Source organism: Rhinolophus hipposideros (genome assembly GCF_964194185.1).
Source record: "Rhinolophus hipposideros genome assembly, chromosome: 23".
NCBI classification, from domain to species: Eukaryota; Metazoa; Chordata; class Mammalia; order Chiroptera; family Rhinolophidae; genus Rhinolophus; species Rhinolophus hipposideros.
Genome location: NC_138069.1, coordinates 4,523,109 through 4,546,733, shown reverse-complemented (window position 1 = coordinate 4,546,733; position 23,625 = coordinate 4,523,109). Strand labels below are relative to the sequence as shown.

The 23,625-nt window shown below is 39.5% G+C and overlaps 1 protein-coding gene across 1 annotated transcript in view; it reads right to left on the bottom strand.

The window, feature by feature from the left end:
• Positions 1 to 323: 323 nt before the first annotated feature.
• Positions 324 to 23,625, bottom strand: part of LOC308491966 (butyrophilin-like protein 3) — a gene marked incomplete at both ends in the record, with an annotated part of 37,966 nt that continues 14,664 nt past the window's right edge. The window contains 5 exon segments of the mRNA XM_081036193.1: positions 324 to 500; positions 502 to 1,124; positions 2,049 to 2,075; positions 2,601 to 2,621; positions 8,968 to 9,243. Coding sequence (XP_080892319.1) covers positions 324 to 500; positions 502 to 1,124; positions 2,049 to 2,075; positions 2,601 to 2,621; positions 8,968 to 9,243 — 1,124 coding nt within the window.

Genomic DNA, 23,625 nt, shown 5'->3' with positions numbered 1-23,625 from the left:
CTGCTGTGAGTGGCCGACCAATGACTGGCGACCAACTACCTGGGGCGGGGGGCGCAAGACTAATAATACTAGCATGGGCCAGGGAGCTGTGTCCTACACAGCTAGACAGAGAAACAATGGCTTGAACTGGGGGGGGGGGCAAATGACAGGTGGGAGAGGAAGAACACATCGTCCGCTCACGCCAGACCACTGACAAGAGGCAGCATGATTCACATTCACATGTCTCTGGTCTTCACTTGACCCTGAAGTGGGAATTCCTGTCCCTGTTTTACAGATGAAGAGCCTGAGACCTTGTTACTTGTCAAAGATCCTCTGGCTATGAGTTAGTCCAAACCAAATGACACTTCAGCCTTCTTCATCCCTGCCTCAGGGCAGCCATTACCCCTCATGCCACATGGGATGGGCCAGCCCGCCTCATTTGGAAGTCGTGCTGCTGTCTGCTGCAGGGCTCTGGAGCCTGAGAGGAAGCACAGTGTCCTGAGGGAGAGTGTGAGGTGTGATTCCCTCTGGCACCACCCTGGACAGGAAGGATGTGGTCACCTGTGGGGAGGGCTCCAGGTTGTCTGTGTCAGAAGGTGCTTCTTTCTCTGATCCCTGGGACAGTGGGCAGATCACTATGGGAGTCACATTTTTCTCATCGTTCACATAATGCTGGATGTAGGGCCTCAATAACCCTTCGAACTGATGTGTCAGGGTGTCAATGAGGGATTGATCATTTACATTGAAGAAGGAGATGACCCCACCCTCATAGTCTAGGAAGACCCCCACTCGTGTAGGCGGTGTTCTTGGAGAGAGGATGATTCTTTGGGTTTTGAATATGAGATACTGATGTTCTCGGTTCAGTCCAAACACCCAGTACCCATTGTTGGGAGACAAAGTCACATATGCCTCCTTCCTCTTCACATCATCCCGGCACACTCCCACACACCACATTTCATTGTGTCCCACATCCACCTCCCAATAATGTTTTCCTGTCTGGAATCCCTGAGAGGCCACCACACACTTCCTTGCAAATCTCTTGTCCGAGTAGGTCACCTCCTGGCGAATATTCCTATAGCACACAGCTTTCAGATCAGAAATGTAGAGCTGGGGGTGAGCCGTCTCTGGGTCCAGAGTCACCTCCACTGGGGTGTCACAGGGAGAGAGAAAGAGTTACTGAGGAGGGACCTGAGCTGCATGCAGAGGTCACGTCCTCTCACTGCAGACTGGCTCGGGGTGGGATCAGGTGAGGTCCCAGGGCCAGAGACTCCATCAGACACAGCTCCCCATCCCTCCCTCATCTCCATACCTGGAGATGCCCAACCTTGAGGTCCTATCTCCTGTATATCACCCCATCCCTACCATGGTACCTCCATGTGGGTCCACTGTTTGACTTTGTGAGACCTCGATTATTCTCTCTAACCTGCTCCCTTCCATTCTGAGTCCTGCCCAACTTCACATCCTTCCCCTCAGTCCATCCCCTTGGCCAGTCACTAGTGTCCTCAATTCCCTGGACCTTAGCCTCTGACCCTTAACCTGGCAGACCCTGCCCCCTGTCAGCTCCCCTCCTAGTCCTGGGCCAAGAAATGAGTCTGGGGCAGCCGCCCCCAGGGAGGATCCAGGCCTCACAGATTTATAATCTACAGTACAGTGTTTCTAATTGTTCCTGTTTCCCCTTGTCTGTCTCTGGTCAGCTCCCTCTCCCATGCCCACCCGTGGCTCTGTCCCACTGTCATCCTCTCAGGCATTGGTACCTGGGTGTTTCCGGGCCCTTCTCAGTTCTGAAAACAAGCAGACAGAGCAAGAGGATGAGTGATCTCATGGAGAGCAGGAGGCAGGGAGACAGGAGACGAGGGTGGTTAACCTTTGTGGGTGTTATGGGTCCACCAGATCTGCTGAAGGCCATGGGGTGCTCTACAAATGCACCTCCCCCAGCATCTGCAGACAGTTTCAGGGTCCCCACTATAAGCTTGGTCTCTGCCGAGACCCATGGCCTTAGTGTCTCAAGATTCATAAACTAGGGACTAGTCAGGAGAGATAATGGGTGTGGAGGGAATAGCTTCTCTCACCTTCCACTCCATGCTTCCTTCTCCAGTCTGAAAACCAAAAACACAGACAAGGCTGAAATCACAGAACAGTGGCCCAGGGGGAGAATTGAGAGGAAAACGCTACAGCACTCTTACCCAGTTTCCTGGTCTTTCCATGACACAAAAAGCAGAATATTTTGTGCTGATACAAGTCTGGAATTCTTATCTCAAACTAAGAAGCCAGGCAGGAGGTTGAGGGAGACTCCTTACAGGCTCTTCTGCATTCTGGGTCCACACCCTCAGAGAGCTGATGAAATTTATGGTTCCTCTCCCCACAGAATGCACGAATAGACAAAATGTGCAGACAATTTATAGGGCCTTTCAGGATCCCAATGCCCATCCTAATCCCCCTAACTGTCTGAGGGTTAGTTCATTCATCAATGGATTGGGGGGTTTGAACCAGCTGCCCTCATTGGCTTGCCCATTCTTCCTGTCTTGTCTGGAGCCAAGACAACCCCCAGATGGCTCAAATTGTGGAATAGGAAGGACCCAGGAGAACTGTGGGGAAGGCTCAGAACATGACAAGACACTTACCTAATTCTGCCCAGATTTTCCCTGAAACAGAAACAGAATATCCAGTGGTGGACACAGCAGTGTGTAAGGTACAAACACAGCCCTGACTCATTGCTGAGAATAATGAGAGCTCTTCTAGAACTCTTTTTGTGCCCCTACCCCCACATCCGTGTAGTGAATATCTTTATCTGGGGTAGAAGAAGAGATCAGGATCATTCATGCTGAAGGGAGGGGCTGACAATGGGGTCATATGGCGGTAGAGATGGAGGTTATCAGAGATAAGGGAAGGTGAGATGCAAGAGAACCTGGAGTGAAGGTGGGATTACAGCACACATTCTCAAGAGGCAGTATCATCTCCAAGGAGGAAAAAACTAGTTCTTGGAGTAAAAACTCTTCTTGAAACTAAATATTATTTTATCTTGTTGTCTTCCCTTGTATTTCTTTTGTTATGAAGTCTTTTCAAATAGACTGGAGACTTGGTGATATTAGAAATTTATATCAGCCCTGCAGGTAGTGAGAAATCATTCTTCCCCTAATTCTGGACCCTTTGTGAGGAAGATGGGCCTGGTGGGGCTAGCATTTTTTAAGGGAGCCCCAGCCTGGAGTGGGGGCACCTTTGATCCAGGTGATGAGGCCCTGGAGCCTGGAAATGGAATAACAGACCTGGGAGGTGTGTGGGAGCATCCCCAATCTCAGCCTTGCTGGATGCATAAATAAGACACAGTCCCTTGTTTCTCTATCACTTACCCTTTAATTTGTAGAAGGAAATTGTCAGATGAATGACACCAACACACAGGACAGAGAGGAGTACTCCCAGTAAAATAGATAGCAGGCGCCAGGGTACAGGCTGGAAAAATGCCTCTGCAAAACAGTTCCACAGACCCCTCAGTGACCATTGAACAATCAAAACAGTTTGATTCTCATTTAAGGGATTATCTCATACCCCAAGATTGAAAAGGTATTTTTCTATCATTTCTTCTACATGTTTAAAGTGTTGTACTTCTTAATAATTCTTGCTCCATCTGGATTTTTGTATATAAAGTGAGGTAGAAGTTCAATTATATTTTCTTCTAAACAGATAATAACTGTGCTGGCATAATTTATTTGAATGGACTTTCCTTCACACACTATTGCATGCAATGTTGCTTCTATTTTATATATCTTCAAAAGAATTTGTAAACATTTTATTAGACACATAAAACTTTATTAAAAGACACTGAGAGAGACAGCACAGAATGGTGGCAAGAGGAGTGGTTCTTGAAAACTATCCTGGAAGTTACAACAAATTGAACAGCTATAATTCAACAAAGGATAACCTAAGCAACACACAAGCACATCTGAGAGATCCAAGCATCTAAAGGTAGGCAAATCAGGGGAGGAGGGAAGAAGGAAGTGCAGAGATGTGAACTTTGGGTGATGGAGCTCACTGCAGTCTCAGAAGAGGGAAAACTTCAGCCTGCATACACACTCCCTTGGCCCACAGTCCTGCCTGAGGAATGAGCATATAACATGGCTGAACCCAGCATTTGGGGCAGTGATCTCAGAGCAAAGACCAAATACAGAAGGGTGAAAACTGTGGTTTAAGCCCTCACTACCATGCATAAAACAGAAAACAAAGACATGAAGCCTGGCTGACCCCACCCCACCCTCCCAGAGCTCACCTTGTTAGAAGCGGGCTCTAGAAGAAATGGTAGCAGTGTCAGATTAAAGAACAGAATATTTATAGCCCTAAGAACTGGAGAGACAGTCCCACAGCCACAGACATACAGAGTGACTAACTCCAGTGACAGGGGAGGAACCATAGTGGCAAGACAGCTGTGGGCTGGAAGTTGCCATTGCTCAGAGCCACAAACAAACCAGATGCTTCTAGCAGCCCACCCCGCCCCCACCTTTCTGGGCAGATCCCATGGGGTCAACCAGAACTGCTGGGACACACAGGCTCTGCATCCGGCTGCAAGGGCAGCATTGGGGATTCAGAAGCTTAGAACTCTATCACCCACCACATCCTACCATGGGAATTGTGCCCTGAGAATCAGGCAACCTGCTCACAGAGGAGAAGCCCACCTTTCAGGAAACTCCTCATAACATGAGAAGCCAGAACAGTGCAAGAGAAAATAAAATGCTACAGCATGAGATAAAATAAAAGACTGCAGTGGGAGAGAAAGCAAAACATTCTAGCAATACCTACTGGAAAGCAAAAGAAAGACTTCTTCATATCAACCTGCTAAAGACCCACTTCTGTAGATGTCTAGGAAGAGGAATAATAATTCATTAATTGCCATGAATAACCAAGGTAACAAGGCAGCTGAGAAAGAAAATGAAAAATATCCAGAAAATTAACTTAAAGACATGGAAATATGTGACTTAAATGACAGAAAATTCAAGATTGCAGTTCTGAAAAAAATCAATCACATGCAAGAAAACACAAAAATGCAGTTTAACAAACTCAGAAACACAATAAATGAACAAAATGAATATTTTACCAAAGAAATTGAAAATTTAAAAAAGAACCAAATTGAAGTTCAGGAGATGAAGAATGCAATAAAAAAAAAAAGAAGAAGAAGAATGAAATAGCCAGCTTAGGTAATAGAGCTGACCAGATGGAGGAAAGAATCAGTGATATTGAAGATAGAAATCTGGAAATGACACAGGTGGAAGGAGAAAGACTTGAGAGTTAAAAGAAATAAAAAAACTCTACAAGAACCTTCTGATTCCATCAGGAAGAGCAACATAACAATAATAGATATACCAGAAGAAGACGAGAGGGAGAAGGGAACAGAGAGTATATTCAAACAAATAGTCAACGAGAACTTCCCAAACCTATGGAAAGAACTGGATCCTCAAATCCAAGAAGGAAACAGAACACCTAATTACCTCAATGTGAACAGGCCTTCTCCAAGGCATGTTATGTTGAAGCTGTCAAAAATTAATGACAAAGAAAGAATTTTCAAGGTAGGTGGGAAATAAAGCAATAACTTATAAGGTAAAGCCTATTAGATAATCAGATTTTTCAGCAAAAACTCTACAAGCCAGGAGGGAGTGGAATCAAATATTCAAACCACTGAAAGAGAGAAATTATGAGACAACAATAATATGTCCAGTAAAGCTAGCCTTTAGATATGAAGGAAGAATAAAGCCCTTTCCAAGCATACAGAAGCTGAGGGAATTTTCTAATGCACAGCCTGAATTACAGGAAATACTGAAGGAGGCTATCCGACCTCAAACAGAAAAACCAGAATACAAAACCATGAGCATGACTACTAACAGAAACAGGAAATGGCAATCCCCATACAAAATAGGGCACTATACACTTAAATGTAACATAAAGGGTAAAAAATATAAAAGCATTTTTAAAAAGGAAAAGGAGAAGAAAAAGACAACTTTATACTGCAACTCAGAAATCAACTCACAGCATCAGTAGGGACAACTTGTTACAACAACAACAACATAAAAGGGGAGAGGGTAAAGGTCTGAATCTGCAAGGGGAATAGAGGTAAGAAACATGCTGAAGAAAAAGGGCTACTGTATACATGAAACTTTCTTTTACATAAACTTAATGATAACCACTAAAAAAAAAAATCTAGAACTGAGACATATCACATAAAAAAAAAGAAAAACCAGAGAGAAAAATTATAGAAATCACCACACTAAAATAACAGATAGTAGCAAAAAGACAAAGAAGCAAAGGAGATACTGAGATACCAGAAAAAAAGATAGAATAGCTATAGGAAATCCTCATATATCAATAATCACCCTAAATGTAAATGGACTGAACTCACCAATAAAAAGGCAGAGTAGCAGATTGGATCAAAAAACAAAACACAACCATATGCTGGCTCCAAGAGACACATCTTAGCTACAAGGACAAATATGGACTCAAAGTGCAAGGGTGGAAATAGATATTCCAAGCAAATGGTATCCAGACAAAAGTGGGTGTATGCATAGTTATATGAGATGAAACAGACTTCAAGATAAAAAGGGTAACAAGACAAAGATGGACATTTCATAATGATAAAGGGAACAATGCAACAAGAAGACATAACATTTTCAATATATATGCCCCCAATCAGGGAGCACCAAATATACAAAGCAACTACTAACAAAACTAAAGGGAGAAATTGACCAAAACACAATTAAAGTAGGGGACCTAAATACATCATTGACAGCTATGAATAGATTATCCAAACATAAAATCAAGAAGGAAATATCAGCCTTAAGTGACACATTAGACCAAATGGACATAATTGAAATTTATAAAGCACTTCATCTTAGAACACCAGACTATTTTTTAACATAAATGGAAAATTCTCAAGGATAGACGATTTATTGAGACATACATCTAGCCTCAGCAAATTTAAGAAGATTGAAATCATACAAGCATATTCTCCGATTGCAAGGCTTTGAAATTGGATCAACTATGAAAAGAAAGCAGGGAAAACCACAAATATGTGGAGATTAAACAAAATGCTATTAAAGAACAACTGGGGCAAAAAAGAAATAAAAGGAGAGATCAAAAGATACATAGAAACAAATCACAATGAAAATACATTCTACCAAAATTTTTGGAATGCAGCAAAAGCAGTAATAAGAAGGAAATTTATATCATTACAGGACTATCTCAAGAAACAAGAAAAACCCCAAATAAACAACCTAACATTACACTTTAAAGAACTAGAAAAAGGAGAACAAATGAAACAAAGTCAGCAGAAAAAAGGAAACAACAAAAATTAGAGCAGAACTAAATAAAATAGAGAATAAAAAGACAACAGAAAAAAATAATGCAAGAAAGACCTAGTTCTTTGAAAAGATTAATAAAATTGACAAACTCTTGGCTAGACTTACCAAGTTAAAAAGAGAAAAGACTAAATATGCATAAAATAATTCAGAAATGAAAGAGAAGTTACTACAGACATCACAGAAATACAAAGAATCATATTGAATACTATGAAGGACTATGTGCCACAAAATGTCCAACAAAATGCTGGCAGCATATCATGTTTTGTCCAGCACTCTGACCAGAGCCGAGAGGTGGAATCCAGGGTATGGATAAGAGGTGAGTGGAGAGGTAGAAAAAAGAACCCTCATACACTGTTGGTGGGAATGTAAACTGGTACAGTCTCTATGGAAAACAGCATGGAGGTTCCTCAGAAAATCAAAAATAGAATTACACAGGACCCAGCAATCCCTCTACTGGGTACCTACCCAAAAATCTGAAAACATTTACCCGTAAAAATATAACTTCTCATATGTACTCCGATGTTCATTGCAGCATTATTTATGGTGGCCAAGACATGGAAACAACCAGAGTGTCCCTCAATAGATGACTGGATAAAGAAGATGTGGTATATATACACAATGGAATACTACTCTGCCACAGAAAAGATGAAATACTGCCACTTGTGACAACGTGGATGGATCTTGAGATTATTATGCTAAGTGAAAGAAGTCAAAGAGAAAAAGTTGAGAACCATATGACTTTAGTCCTATGTGGGATATAAAACTGAAAGCTACAAAGGAACAAGACAAACAAACAAAGAAACAAAAACTCATAGACACATACAACAGTTTAATAGGTACCAGAGGGGAAGGAGGAAGGGAGGATGGTAGAAGAGGATAAAGAGGATCAAATATATGGTGATGGAAGGAGAACTGACTCTGGGTGGTGAGCACACAACGTGATATGTAGGTGATGTATTATAGAATTGTACACCCGAAACCTATGTAATTTTACTAATCATTGTTATCCCAATAAATTTAATTAAAAAAAAAAGACACTAAGAACAACTAAAATAAGTAGAGCAATGCAACCTGTTTCAGGTAACAAGAGGCAATATTTAAAAGATATCATTTATCAATTCTATCATTATATATAGAATTGATCTATATGTTCAGTATAACTACTAAAAATCTCAATAGAGTTTCCTTAGAACTAGACAAGTTGATCCATCTAACAACTCTCGGTTTTTTGTGTCCCCAAAACTGTTTCTGATTAGTTCATACACATATTCTTTTCTTTAGATAGTAATGTAATGTTTTTGCATTTATTTAGAAGTAGTTTTGTTTTTTTAAATGAGCACACATTTTTTTTTCTTGTTCTTCAAGTTAGCTCTCTTAAATTTTGTGTATGTTGATTTTGGAGGGTTACATCTCAAAGATGATCATGTGATGAAGGAAATATTTGATTCTGCTCCTCTGCAATTGCAAACAATTGTTTCCACCTAACCAAATTTTATGCTATTATCTTTATATCTCATAGACCTTTGACTTTCAAAACTAATCATTAAAACTGGACAATACTGCACAAGAACCCTGAGATAAAGGCTCCTGGTCTCCCTCTGGATTACACAAACATTCACCCCTCCCCCCACTCCTCCACCTCCCCACTCACCTCTTATCCATACCCTGGATTCCACCTCTCGGCTCTGGTCAGAGTACTGGACAGAACATGATATGCTGCCAGCATTTTGTTGGACTATAAGGGAAGACTCCGCATCAAATAGGCCACGTCTGTCTGCATCCACCTTTGAGTCTGAGGGCAAATCATGTCCTTGTGGGCCTTTCCACTTCACTGTGGGCTGGTGAAACCAGCCTGAGGACTTGCAGAGCAGCTGGATGCCTCCATCAACATACCCCATGATAGAAACCAGAGGAGCTGAGCCCAACGCTGGGGAGAAAACAGGAAAGGGATGAAAGCAAAGATCATGTTCCAAGGCCACAGAAGTTCTGAGTCAGATTCATAAAGCTAATAAAAATACTAATAGTGACTCCCACACTCCTTCTCTACCTCATTTTCTCTCCCACACACACACACACTTATAGCACTATAAGCTCTTCCAATTGTCTGTGTTCGTTAACATGCATTTAACAACTGCTACATACCTGCATATTCCTAAACACTAGATATGATGTGAATAAGACAGAGCTCCTTCTTATGAGGAAATTTTCCAGAGCTCAGCTGGGGAAGAGAGACCTGAACTGCCAGCGGTTAGATCGGCTAATTAAAGCAACAATGAGCCCAAATCAAATAGCAGTGAAGCCTTTCATCATTTACTGTCCTAGTGTAGTCACGCGATAACTCCTCCCTCCTCCATTTCCCCCATGAATTGGAGTGCTAGTCTAAGGTCAAGTGTATCTGTGCAGAGGAGGGGTTTGTGTCACTCTTGAGTGTGCGCTGAACAAAAGACTTCAACAGTTTCATGGACTCTGAGGTTAGGAAGTACGTGAGGGGAAGGGACAGTTGTGGAAAGTTATAGGGTACTGAGTCAGAGTGGGGGAAAATATCTTCAAGGTTTCCCCCTCCTCTTCCTGATAAGAAGGCCTTGACAGTGGCACTTGAAAAAGACTCTGCCCCAGGCCTCAGACAGAGAGACAGAGGAATTAAGTCACCTGGGCTAGGAATGCAAATACCTGTAAGAGAATGAACTGGCAGGGGCAGGGGAGTCGTTGACTACACCTCCTCAAGATACTGAAGGTATTGGTTGTGCATCAAGTCTAGTGTGGGGTGGGCAGCTTTTTCTTTTGAGGTCTGTTAACTAGACTTTGTAATTGCCTATGGTCAGGTCTTAAAAATCAGTAGGATTTTCACCAGGACAGACTCTCAGATCTCATTGACTAAACAGGGAGAAAACTAAACAAATGCATTTCATTGTGAAAAGTGCATATATGAAAATATGGTTAAAACAGAGGTCAAGGAGATAGTGATTAACTGTTAGAGGAAGTCACACCTCCCTGGAGGTGACATTTGTACCCGCCTGTGTCAGATGAAAGAGAAATGTATAGGTGGATAAGTCAGGAATAGGGAGGAGCATGCCAGACAGAAGGTCAGGTAGATACCACAGTGCAGAAAGCAGACATGGAAGATCAACTTACAACAGAAGACCAGCAATCTGAGTGATAAACTTAAACAAGGTGATTGCCTACTGAAATTGAAGCTTCTAATAGGATTCAGGGTCCCAAAACATAATAGCCAAATGTCCAGTTTTCAATTAAAAGTTACCCATCACACGAAGAACAGAAGACTGTTATCTTAAATGATAATAGACAATTGACTCATGCCAACACTGAGATAAATTAGATTGGAAATATCTAACAAAGGCTTTTCAATAGGTATCATAAAAATGATTCAACAAATGAATACAGTTTCTCTTGAAAAAATGAAAAATAAAATATCTCACCAAAACACATAATTTATTTTTAGAAAGAAACAAATGGAAATTATATAAATGAAAAAATACAAAAAAAACCTTACCTAATGGGCCTAATACTGGAATGGAAGTGACAGAAAATAGAATCAGTGAACATGGGGATAGATCAATATAATTTACCAAATTCAAACAATATAAAGAAAACAGTATTTTTTTAAAAAGACTATGCCCCCTGCCCCCAGGGACATTTGGGAACTTAACAAAATAGCAAACATTTGTATCATCAGAGTCCCAGAAAGAGGGGAGAGACATAGAAGGACTGGAAAAGTATTTGAAAAAATCATGGCTGATCAACTCCCAAATTTAGTGAAAAACATGAAACAACAGTTTCAAGAAACTGAGCAAATACCAAATAGGAGAAACCCAAAAAAATTCACACTTACATAGTTAAAAATTAAATTTCTTAAAACTAAAGGTGAAGAAAAAAATCATGTGTCATGTATGGTGCCATGCGGGGTCTCTGGTCCCGCTCCCCACATAAGAACGCAGGACATGGTGAGGCCAAAAAGGAACACCCATGGAGCCATAAGTAGGGGAGTCATACCATTATATTCTCTCTGGTGGCCGGACAAGGCACATGCAGTAGTAGCCACACGATCTGCAGTCCGCCATTCACTTCTCTGCCTGCCAACCAACAAACCAATCAACGCAGCCCCACAGTTACAACAGTAGCCAATTGGCTAACTAGTTACAGCTGATGGCCAACCAATCACAGTTGATGGTCATTCACTACCTGAGCCAGCACCTCCCCACGCGAGGCGGAGAGCCTGGAAACTGCTCTCTGGGACTCTGTCCCCACATCATGAAAACAACCAGCAAGAAAGGATGTACTACATGTATAGAAACATCAATTTGAATGATAGCAGATTTCTCATCAGAAACATTGAATGCCAGAAAACTTCACATCTTTTCAGTGATAAAAGAAACTTTGGAGCAGCTGGATGCCTCAGTTGGTTAGAGCGTGAGCTCTTAACAAGGTTGCCAGTTCAATTCCCACATGGGCCAGTGAACTTTGCCCTCCACAAGTAGATAGAAAACAAGGGCTTGAGCTTGAGCTTGGAGCTGAGCTGCCGGTGAGCGACAGGTTTGCTCAGTGGTTAGAGCTTGGTGCTTGTAACACCAAGGTCGCCGGTTCAAGTCCCATATGGGCCAGTGAGCCATGCTCTCCATAACTAGATTGAAAACAATGACTTGGAGCTGAGCTGTGCCCCCCACAACTAGATTGAAAAAATGACTTGACATCCTGAAAAAACACTGTTCCCCAATATTCCCTAATAATGATAATAATAATAATAATAATAATAATAATAATAAAAATACAGTGTACAACGCCATGGTTTAAAAAACAAAACAAAACTGTCAACACAAAATCTTATATCTGGGAAAAGTGTCCTTCAGAAGGAAAACTCAAGACATTCTCAGATGGAGGGAAATGAGCGAATCTGTTGCTAGCCAACCTAGACTTAAAAATGGTTAAAGTATATAGTATAAGGAATATAGTCAAAAATAGTCAATAATATTGTAATAAATATGTGTGCTACCATGTGGGTGGTAGATTTATTGGGGTGATCACTTCATAAGTTATATAAATGTCTAACTGCTATGTTGTACACTTAAACTAATATAATATTGTAAAGTATTTAAAAATAAATAAAAATAAACTAGAAAAACAGTTAAAGGAAATTCTTCAAACAAAAAAATAGATGAAAAAAGGAATGTTAGAACATTAGAACAGAAAAAAGAAACAATGAAGGGACAAAAAATAAAATAGACTACCCTCATGAGTTTTGAAAATTCATTTGATGGTTGAAATAAAAGTTATAAATTATCTGATGTGGTGCACAAGGCAATGTTATTTCAAAGTTGGGGAAGAATAGGGACCTAAGTGAGGTTTGCACATTTTTCTTAAAGTGACACAATGTCAAAGCCAGTAGATAAAATATTTATGTATATTATAACATCCTGAGCAATTGCTAAGAAAACTATACAAAGTGATATGTTAAAAGCACTACAATTAGTTAAGATGGAATCCTAAAAAAATGCTTTAATAACTCACAGAGAGTCTAAGAGAGAGAGAAAGAGAAACAAATGAAGGAGAAACAAAGAAAGCAAGCAGAAACAAATGGCATATGTAAGCCCTAAATATCAATAACCACTTAAATGTTGTCTAAATTAATTAATTAATTAACCAATTAGAAGTTGAAATTGGCAGAATAGTATATATGCTGCCTATAAGAAACTCATGTCAAATATAATGACATAGGTAAGCTAAAATGACATAGACTGCTGGTGGTCACCCTCCAAGAAAAGGATGGCACTATCCCCTTACTCCCGCCTCACTCAAAATTTGTGCAGATGTCAAGAATGATGCAATTATACATGTACTGAGGAGGTATGATAATGTTTGTTACTCACATAATGAGGCTTTTTGGGAATACAGAGCAGGCTCCCAAGAATATGCAAAAATGGCATAAGAGAGCAAAGATAGGAGACTGGCTTGGTTTTCACTGTGGTTAGAGGGACAGGCTAAGGTAAAATTTCCTTCACATGTTGGGCAAGGATTCCATGATTTGAACTCCTCACTGGAACCAAATGAGGGAGGGTCAGGGCTTTCTTATCAGCTTGCCCAGATGTGCAGCAAAACAAGAAGGGGAAGTAGTATGAAAAAGAGCTTGTCAGCATTAAAACACGAAAAAATAGAGTAAGACCTTTATGACATATGCATGCAAACATTAATTTTTAAAAAGCAGGAGTAGCTATTAATATCAAACAGGAGTAGCTATTAATATTAATATCAAATAAAATATATTTCAGAATAAATGAAATTACAAGAGACAAAGACAGACCTTACATAATGAAAAAATGATGAATGCACCATAACAACATCGCAATCCTAAATATTTGTGTATCTAACAACAGAACATTTTTTTTTAAGAATGGAGACAAATTTTTATTTGTTGAAAATTTCAACACCCCGTTCTCAGCAATTGATATAATTAATGATGGAAAAATAAGTAAGGATAAAGAATATCTTAACACAATCAACAAACAGAACCTAAATGACATTTATGGAATACTTAACAACAGAACACATATTCAAGTGCCAATGAAACATCACCAAAATAGGCCGTATCTTGGCCTATGAACAAACATGAACAAACTCGAAATAAATGAAATCACACACATAATGGAAGATTTTCCCAGACAAACAAATCTGAGGGAGTTCATCACCATTAGACCTGCCTTACAAGAAATGCTGAAAAGAGTTCAAGCTGAAATAAAAAGATGCTAGTCGGCTACAGGAAAAAAACACAAAAGTACAAAGCACACTGCTACAGGTAAATATGTACTCAGATTTACAAAATTTTAATTCTGCAACAAGATGGTATGTTAACCACTTAACTATAATATAAAGGGTAAAGGAAGGAAGTATTAAAACTAACTACAGCTACTATAATTTGCTAATGAACAAACAATATAAAAGAGGTAAATTGTGACATCAATAATACAAAGAAAGGGATTTCCATTCAAGATAGTGGAGTAGGTAAATGCTGTGCTTTCCTCTCCTCAGATATCAAAATTTCAACTAAACTACAGAACAAACATCATTGAGAATTGCCTGAAGTCTAGCTGAGCAGAACTCCTATAAGTAAGGACATATATTGAAGAAGCCACCTCGAGCCTGGTAGGAAAAGCAGTGTGGGGACAAAGCCCCAAAAAGCAGTTTCCAGGCTCTCGGCCTCACATAGAAAGGTGCTGGCTCAGGTAGTAAATGGCCATCAACTGTGATCGGATGGCCAGCAACTGTGGCTAGTTGGCCGTCATCTGTAACCTGTAAGCCATTGGCCACTAATATAACTGCTGTGGCTACACTAGCAGAAAAATGGGGGCTAGCAAGAGCAGATTGCAGAGAGGTGGATGCCGCCGCTGAGAATATAGTGATATGACTCCCCTACTTATGGCTCCGTGGGTGTTCCTTTTTGGCCTCACCATGTCCTGCGTTTTTATGTGGGGAGCGGGAGCAGAGACCCCACCGGACGCCCTGCGCGACAAATGGCGCAGCGAGCAGAGTCTCCTGCATGACAAGCAGACACAAAATAGGCTGGTCCCACACCCACATGTGACCACTAAAAATTGGAAGGGATATCTCAGCTGTGGAGTTCTCCCTCAGAGGAGTGAGGATCTAGTCCCATACCACTTTCCTCAGCCCACGGATCCAGTGCTGGGAAGAGAAGTCCCCATAACTCCTGGCTGTGAAAACCAGCAGAGATTGTGGCTAGGTGAGATGGAGGGTGGCTAGAGTCTCAGGTGATCCTCTTAAAGGGCCTGAGCATAGACTTACTCAATGATGGACTCACTCAGCATGGGGGTAGCAGCTTGGAATGCGCCAGGGACATACTAGAAGGAACCGAGTTCTCAGGCTTCAGGGCAAAGGCTGGAGGGGCAGCTTTCTCCCAGACAGAAGTGCTGGAAAAATCCATTGTTTCTATGCTGAGACTTTGCCCCTCCTTGTGTGCAGATACAGGCGGGCACCATATCTGAGTCTCCATCAACCTGACTAACACTGTTTCTCCACCTGGCCCTGGTGATTCCCTGAGACCACACCCCAACCCAACTTGCAGGCCTGCTCGAGCTACTTCCAGTGGCTTGTCCATACAAATGGCTTGTCTTAGCTCTTAGTTGTGAACTTTCCTAAAATTTAACAAAGTTTCACAAAACCCAAATAAGTAGCATCTGCCTTCAGCATATCCCGTATATCTTGCCGAGTAGCTGCCAGTCCAGACCTAGTGGCAGCCAGCCTCAGTTTGTGGCTTGGCCTCTAGAGGCACCTCCAAGCACAGCACAGGTGGTGGCCATTTGTGGATTGTTTTGTGGCTGATGCCAGGTGGCCTTGGGCAGGGCACAGGATGCAGCAGAACTTGGCCTGCTATCGAACCTGACCTGTGGTGGGGCCCCTCTCAGGAGGCCCTAGGAATGGTATGACCAGTAGCCAGTTTCAGACCAAGTCAGAGCATCACTTGTCAATCTCCTAGGATGACACACCCAAAGGGCAGAATGGGTAGGCCACAGAGCTCTGCTAAAGTGAATTCTCTCTCTGTAGGATCATCCCCTGCACAGCAGCTCCTCCACTGTAGTTGTGACCAGTCCTCACAGTCAATCAGACCGAGCGCGAATCCCTCCCACTGACTTGTAAACAGCAACCAAGGCTCAACTACAACAGAAGGGCACCACAACCACCACAAAAGACACACCTAGAGCACCTGGATCAGGTGACCATAGAGACTTTGCCATTGAGCCCCACCACACACCTACTACATAAGGCCACTCTACTAAGACCAGGAGGCATAGCAACCCTACCTAATACATAAAAACAAACAGAGGGAGGCAGCCAAAATGGGGAGACAAAGAAACATGTCCTGAATAAAAGAACATAACAAAACTCCAGAAAAAGATCTAAACAAAATGAAGACAAGCAATCTACTAGACACAGAGTTCAAAACACTGGTTATAAGGCTACTCAATAATCTCAGGGAGAAGTTCAACAAGGAGACAGGAAACATAAACATGGAGATAGGAAACATAAAAAAAAGTCAGAAATAAGGAATACAATATATAATAACTGAAATGAAGAATACGTTAGAGGGAATCAACAGTAGATGAGATGGAACAGAGGATTGAACCAGCAATTCATAAGGTAGCAGAAAACACCCAATCAGAACAGCAAAGAGAAAGAAGAATCCAAAAAAATGAGAACAGTTTAAGGGGCTTCTGGGACAACATCAAGTGTACCAACATTTGCATCAGAGGTACCAGCAGGAGAAGAGAGAGAGCAAGGAATAGAAAACCTATTTGAAAAAATGACAGGAAACTTCCCTCACCTGGTGAAGGAAATAGATATACAAGGCCAGGAAGCACAGAGAATCCCCAAAAATATAAACCTAAAGAGTCCAAACCAAGACACATCATAATTAATGCCAAAAGTTAAAGACAAAGATAATCTTAAAAGCAGCAAGAAAAAAAGTAGTTAGTTACATGCAAGGGATCTCCCATAAGACTGTCAACAGATTTCTCAACAAAAACTTTGTAGGCCAGTAGGGAGTGGCAGGAAATATTGAAAATGGTGCAAAGCAGGGATCTATGACCAAGATTACCCAGCAAAGCTATCATTTAGAATCAAAGGACCGATAAAGAGCTTTCTAGGCAAGAAAAAGTTAAAGGAGTTCATCACCATGAAACCAGTATTATAAGATATTTTAAAGGGACAAGAAGAAGAAGAAGGAGGAGAAGGAGAAGGAGAAGGAAAAGCAGAAGAGGAAGAGGAAGAGGAAGAAGAAAGAGGAGGAGAAGGATTTAAAAAAATATGAATAATAAAATGACAATAACTACATATCTATCAACAATTACTTTAAATGTAAATGGATTAAATGTTCCAATTAAGAGACAACAGGGTGGCCTTTTCATGAAGCTGGAGCCAAAAGTGAAGAAGGAAGCCCCTGCCCTCCTAAAGCCAAAGACAAAGCAAAGGCTAGACAAAGCAGAGACAAAGCAAAGAAGCAGTGCTGAAAGGCATCCACAGCCACACACAAAAAGATCCCCACGTCACCCACTTTCCAAAGGCCCAAGACACAGCAGCTCAAAAGGCAGCCTAAATATCCTTGGAAGAGTGCTCCCAGGAAAAACAACCTTGACCACTATGCCATCATTAAATTCCTCCTAACTGCTGAGGCCTCCATGAAGAAGATAAAAGACAATAATACACTTATGTTCATTATGGCCAAAAAGCACCAGATCAAACAGGCTGTGAAGAATCTCCATGACATTCATGTGGCCAAGGTCAACACCTGATCAGGCCTGATGGAGAGAAGAAGGCATGTTTGATTGGCTCCTGACTATGATGCTTTGGATGTTGCCAAACAAATTGGGATCATCTAAACTGAGTTCAGCTGGCTAATTCCAAATATAAATTTTTTTAACTGTAAAAACAACAACAACAACAACAACAACAAACACAATAGGGTGACTGAATGGATAAGAAAAGAAGAACTTTGCATATGCTCTCTACAAGAGAATCACTTCACAGAATGAAAAATACACACTCTCTGAAAGTAAAGGGATGGAAAAAGGTATTTCAGGAAAATGGAAACAAATAAACAAAGCTGGGATAGCAATATTTATACTAGACAAAACAGAGTTTTTAAAAAAGGCTATAACAAGAGACAAAGAGGGACCCAGTAATTCCACTTGTAGGTATTTATCGAAAAAAAACCCCAAAACACTAATTTGGAAAGATTTATGCATCCCTATGTTTATTGCAGCATGATTTACAATAGCAAAAACATGGAGGCAACTAAGAGTCCATCAATGGATGAATGGATAAAGAAAAGGTTGGACATAAATACAAAAGAATGTAACTCAACCATAAAAATGGATGAAATCTTGCCATCTGCAACAACATGGGTGGACCTAGAGGGACCTAAGTGAAGTTATACAAAGAAAGACAAATACCATATGATTTCACTTATATGTGGAATCTAAAAACCAAAATAAATTAAAAAAACAGAAGCAAACTCATAGATTCAGAGAACAACTGATGATTGCTAGATGGGTTTTCAGGGGGTAGTTGAAAAATGGGAAGGGATTAAGAGTACAAATTGGTTGTTACAAAGTAGTCATGGGGATGTAAGGTATAGCAGAAGGAATATAGAATAACTATGTATGGTGTCAGATGGGTACTAGATTAATCGAGGGTGATAGGTGGGAGTGGGATTGGGAGATAGGGTGAAAAAGGTAGAGAAATTAAGAAGAATAAATTGGTAGTTACAAAATAGTCATGGGGATAGAAAGTAAAGCATAGGGAATATAGTCAATAATACGATAATAACTACATACAACATCAGGTGGGTACTTGCCAGGGGGGTGACTTCTTAAATTATATAAATGTCTAACCACTATGCTGTACACATGACATTAATATAAAATAATATTTAACGTGAACTGTCATTCAAATATTAAAAAGGGGGGAAATGAAGGGGGAAAATACAAAAAGAGGTGTAAAATGGTGGAGCTTTTGGAGGCAATTGAAGTTAAGCTGCTATCAGCTTAAAATGGACTGTTTTAACTATAAGATGTTTTATGTAAATCTCATGGTAACTACAAAACAAACACCTAGAAGGTTCTCAAAAGATAAAAAGAAGGGACTCATAGCATACTACCATGGAACATCTCCAATTCACAAAGATAAGTGGCAAGAAAGGAAAAAAAGAACAATGAAACTATAAAACAGTTGAAAAGAAATAAGATGGCACTAATAAGTCCTTATATATCAATAATTACTCTACCTGTAAATGGACTGAATTCATCAATCAAAAGGCACAGAGTAGCTGTATGGATAAGAAAAACAAGACCCACCTACATGCTGCTTACAACAGACTCACTTCTGCTTTAAGAACACACATAGGTGAAAATTGAAGGAATAGAAAAAGATATTCCATGCAAGTGTAGACCAAAAGAAAGCAGGGATAGTTATATTTACATGAGAAAAAATAGACTTTAAACCAAAAACATTAATAAGAGATGAAGAAGATCACTATAAGACGAAAAAGGGGTCACATTGTTAAGAAGATATAACAATCATATATATGCACACCCAACATTAAAGCACTTACCCATATTAAGTAAATACTATCAGATCTGAAGGGAGAAATAGATAATACAATAATAGTGGGGGACTCCAATACTTCCCTTTCAGCAATGGATAGATCATTCAGACAGAAAATCAACAAGAAAATATTAAATTTGAACCATACATTATATCTAATGAACCTAACAGACATTTAGAGAACATTCTGTCCAACATCAGCAGAATATACATTCTCCTCAAATGCACATGGAACATTCTGCAGGATACATCATATAATAGGCAGTAAAATGAGTCTTAGCAAATTTAAGAAGACTAAAATCATACCAAGTATTTATTTCAACTACAATGGTATTAAACTAAAAGTCAACAACTTGAAGAAAGCTAGAAAGTCTACAAATACGTGGAAATTAACACACTTTGAACAACCCATGGATCAAAGAAGTCAAAAAGGGAAATCAGAAAAAGAATTAAAAACAAATAAAAATGGAAACACTACATATCAAAACATGTGAAATGCTACAAAAGCGGTTCTCAAGAGAAGTTTATAGTGACAAATACATATATTAATAGAATAGAACGATCTAGAGTAAACAACCTAACTTCACACCTCAAGGATCTAGAAAAAGGAGAGCAAAGTAGGCCTGAAGTTAGCAGAAGGAAGAAAATAACAAAGAGTGAAAATAAATGAAATAGAGACCATAAAAAAAATCAAAATGAATTCAACAGCACATCAAAAAGATCATTCATCATGTCTAAGTGAGATTTATCCCTGGGGTGTAAGAGTGGTTCATCACGAAATAATAAATGTGATACACTTATTAATAGAATGGAAGATAAAAATCATATTACCATCTCAATAGATGTAGAAAAGCATTTAACAAAATACAACAATATTTTATGATAAAAACACTTAACAAATTGGGTATAGAAGGAACATACCTCAACATAATAAAAGCCATATAGGACAAACACAGAGCTAACATTATAGTCAACGGTGAAAAATCAAAAGTTTTTCTCTAAGATCAGGATTAAAACAAGGGCACCCACTCTCACCATCTTATTCAATATAGTAGAGCAGGTCCTTAAAGTCTGTTTTCTGGACAGGCTCTTCACAAAATAAATTATATAAATGGTTATTAAGGACAAGAAAAATTATGCCATTTCATGCAACATCAATTTTGTTATAATGTTGATGAGAAAAAAATTCTTGCCTGGAGCCACTGTCTGTGCAGTTTGCACATTCTCCCCATGTCTGCATGGATTTTCTCTGGGTATTCCAGTTTCCTCCCACATCCCAAAGATGTGCACATTAGTTTAATTGGCATGTCTAAATTGTCCCAGTATAAGTGAGTATGGGTGTGTGTGTGAGTGCACCAAGCGATGGAATGGCATCCTGTCCAGGGTTGGCTCCCACCTTACACCCTGAGATGCTGGAAGAGGATTCAGCCACCCCTGACCCTGAACTGGATTAAGCAGGTTTGTAAATAATTATCTTATTTGTTTATGTTAATCTTTCTTAAATGTATGTATAGTTTACATTTATTTCAAATTTAATATTAGAAGTGTTTTGGGTCTTTATTTAGAAGTTCAGTGATGTTTTTGTGACCAGAAATACGCCATAGGAACTTAAGTCTTGTTTATATCAATTAGCCTATGGTAAAATTGGTTTTGGTATGTGTTATTTCATTTAAAGTCACAGGTTCCAAGGACCTATCAATAACATTAAGTGAGGACTTACTGTACTGACAAAGAAGTAAAACATATCCAAATTGAAAGAGAAGAGGTAAAATTGTTATGTGCAGATGATATGATCTTATATATAGAAAATCCTAAAGACTAGACCAAACCCCGCCCCCCCCCAAAAAAAAAAACAAACCTGTTGGAACTAAGCAACTATTGACCTTCAAAAAACAGCCAAATGTTTCGCCAGCAAAATGGGTTTATTTGGGAACAACAAAGAATTGCAACTGGGACATGAGGTCTAATGGCAAACCAAACACAAGTCCAGAGAAGCAAAGGGGAGGAATGCTCATTTATGGACTTGGGAAGAGTAATTGTAAAAGAAGAGTCCACTGGAGGAAACTGAAAGTTTGAAGTACAGTGACTTTTCATTGGCTGAGTTATGGTAGTCTCCAATTGGCCCAGCTGTTACTGAGCAAGGAGGAAACTTTTCTTCCTCCTACTGAGGTAGTAAAGTAGTAACACTTCCTGTCAGAGGTACAGCGCACATTTCTTCCTTTTGGAGTCGAGTGACACACACCTGACATGTGCATGGAGTGACACATACCTGAAAGTTCTCTCTTCTAGCCTTCTGACTCCATTTTAAATGAGATTTCTCTTTATTAATTTCTACACAAGAAATGCAGTAAAGCTTCATGACATAATTGCAACATAGAGAAATCAGTTGAGTTTCCATACATTAACAACTAAATATCAGAAAAAGAAATAAAAAACTATCAATAGCATCAAAAACAATAAAATACTTAGGAATACATTTAAACAAGGATGTGAAAGACCTATACAATGAAAACTACAAGATTTTGATGACAGAAATTGAAGACACCAACAAATGCAAAGATATTCTAATTTATAAATAGAAGAATTAATATTGTTAAAATGCCCATACTACCCAAAGCCATCTGTAGATATGATGCAACCCCATTCAAAATTCTAATGACATTTTTTTACAGAAATAGAAAAAAAAATCCTAAAATTGGTGTGGAACCAAAAAGACTCTGAATAGCCAAAGCAGTCTTGAGTAAGAACAAAGCCAGAGGAACCATACTTTCTGACTTCAAACTACACTACAAAGCTATAGTAATTGAAATAGTATGGTACTAACATAAAAATAGACACATAGACCAATGGAACAGAATCAAGAGCCCAGAAGTAACCCCCCACATATATAGTCAACTAATATTTGACAAGGGAGCTAAAAATACTCAATGGGGAAAGAATAATCTTTTCAACAAATGATGTTGGGAAAACTGTATAACCACACACACAAAATGAAATTGGACCCTATCTTATTACTCACAAAAATTAACTCAAAATGGATTAAAGACTTAGATGTAACACGTGATAGAATAAAACTCCTAGAAGAAAGCATATAGAAGAAGCTCCTTGACAATTATTCTCGGATCAACACCAAAAGTTCAAGCAACCAAAGCAAAAATCGACAAGTGGGACTACATCAAACTAAAAACTTCTGCACAGCAAAATAAACCAACAAAATGAAAATGCAACCTATAGAATGCAAGAAAATATTTTCAAAGTACATATCAGATAAAGGAACCATATGCAAAATATAAAAAGAACTCATACAAGTCAACACCAAAAAACAAACAATCCAATTTAAACAAACAGACAGAACCCAGAACAGACACTACTCTCAAGAAGGCACACAAATGGCCAACAAATGTATGAAAATATGCTCAACTTCACCAGCCATGTGGGAAATGCAAATCAAAACCACAATGAGATATCACCTCAAACCTCTTCAAATGGCTATTATCAACAAGGCAAGTAATAACAAATATTGGAGAGGATGTGGAGAAAAAGGAACCGTCCCACCCTGATGGTGGGAATGTAAATTGGTACAGCCACTATGGAAAACAGTATGGAGGTTCCTCAAAAAATTAAGAATACAGCTACAATATGACCCAGCAATCCCTCTTCTGGGTATCTACAAAAAAAAAAATTGAAAACATTTGTTTGTAAAGAAATATGTACCCAATGTTCATTGCAGCATTGTTCATGGTGGCCAAGACATGGAAACAACCTGAGTGTCCTTTGATGAATGACTGGATACAGATGTGGTGCATATATATAATAGAATACTACTTGGCCGTTTGTATGTTTTCTTGAGAGAAGTGTCTACTCAGGTCTTTTGCCCATTTTTTAAATTGAATTGTTTGCTTTTGGTGTTGAGTTATACGAGTTCTTTATATATCTAGATATTACTCCCTTACCTGATATATAGTTTTATAAAATGAAATACTGCCATTTACAACAACATGGATGCATCTTGAGAATATCATGCTAAGTGAAGTAAGCCAAGTCAGATGGAAATGGACAAGGACTATATGAGTTCACCCTTATGTGGAATATAAAACAGAAAGCAACAAATGGACAAACAAAATAAACAAACAACCCCCCCACCCCGCAGCAAGAAAAAGTCTCATAGACACAGATAACAGTA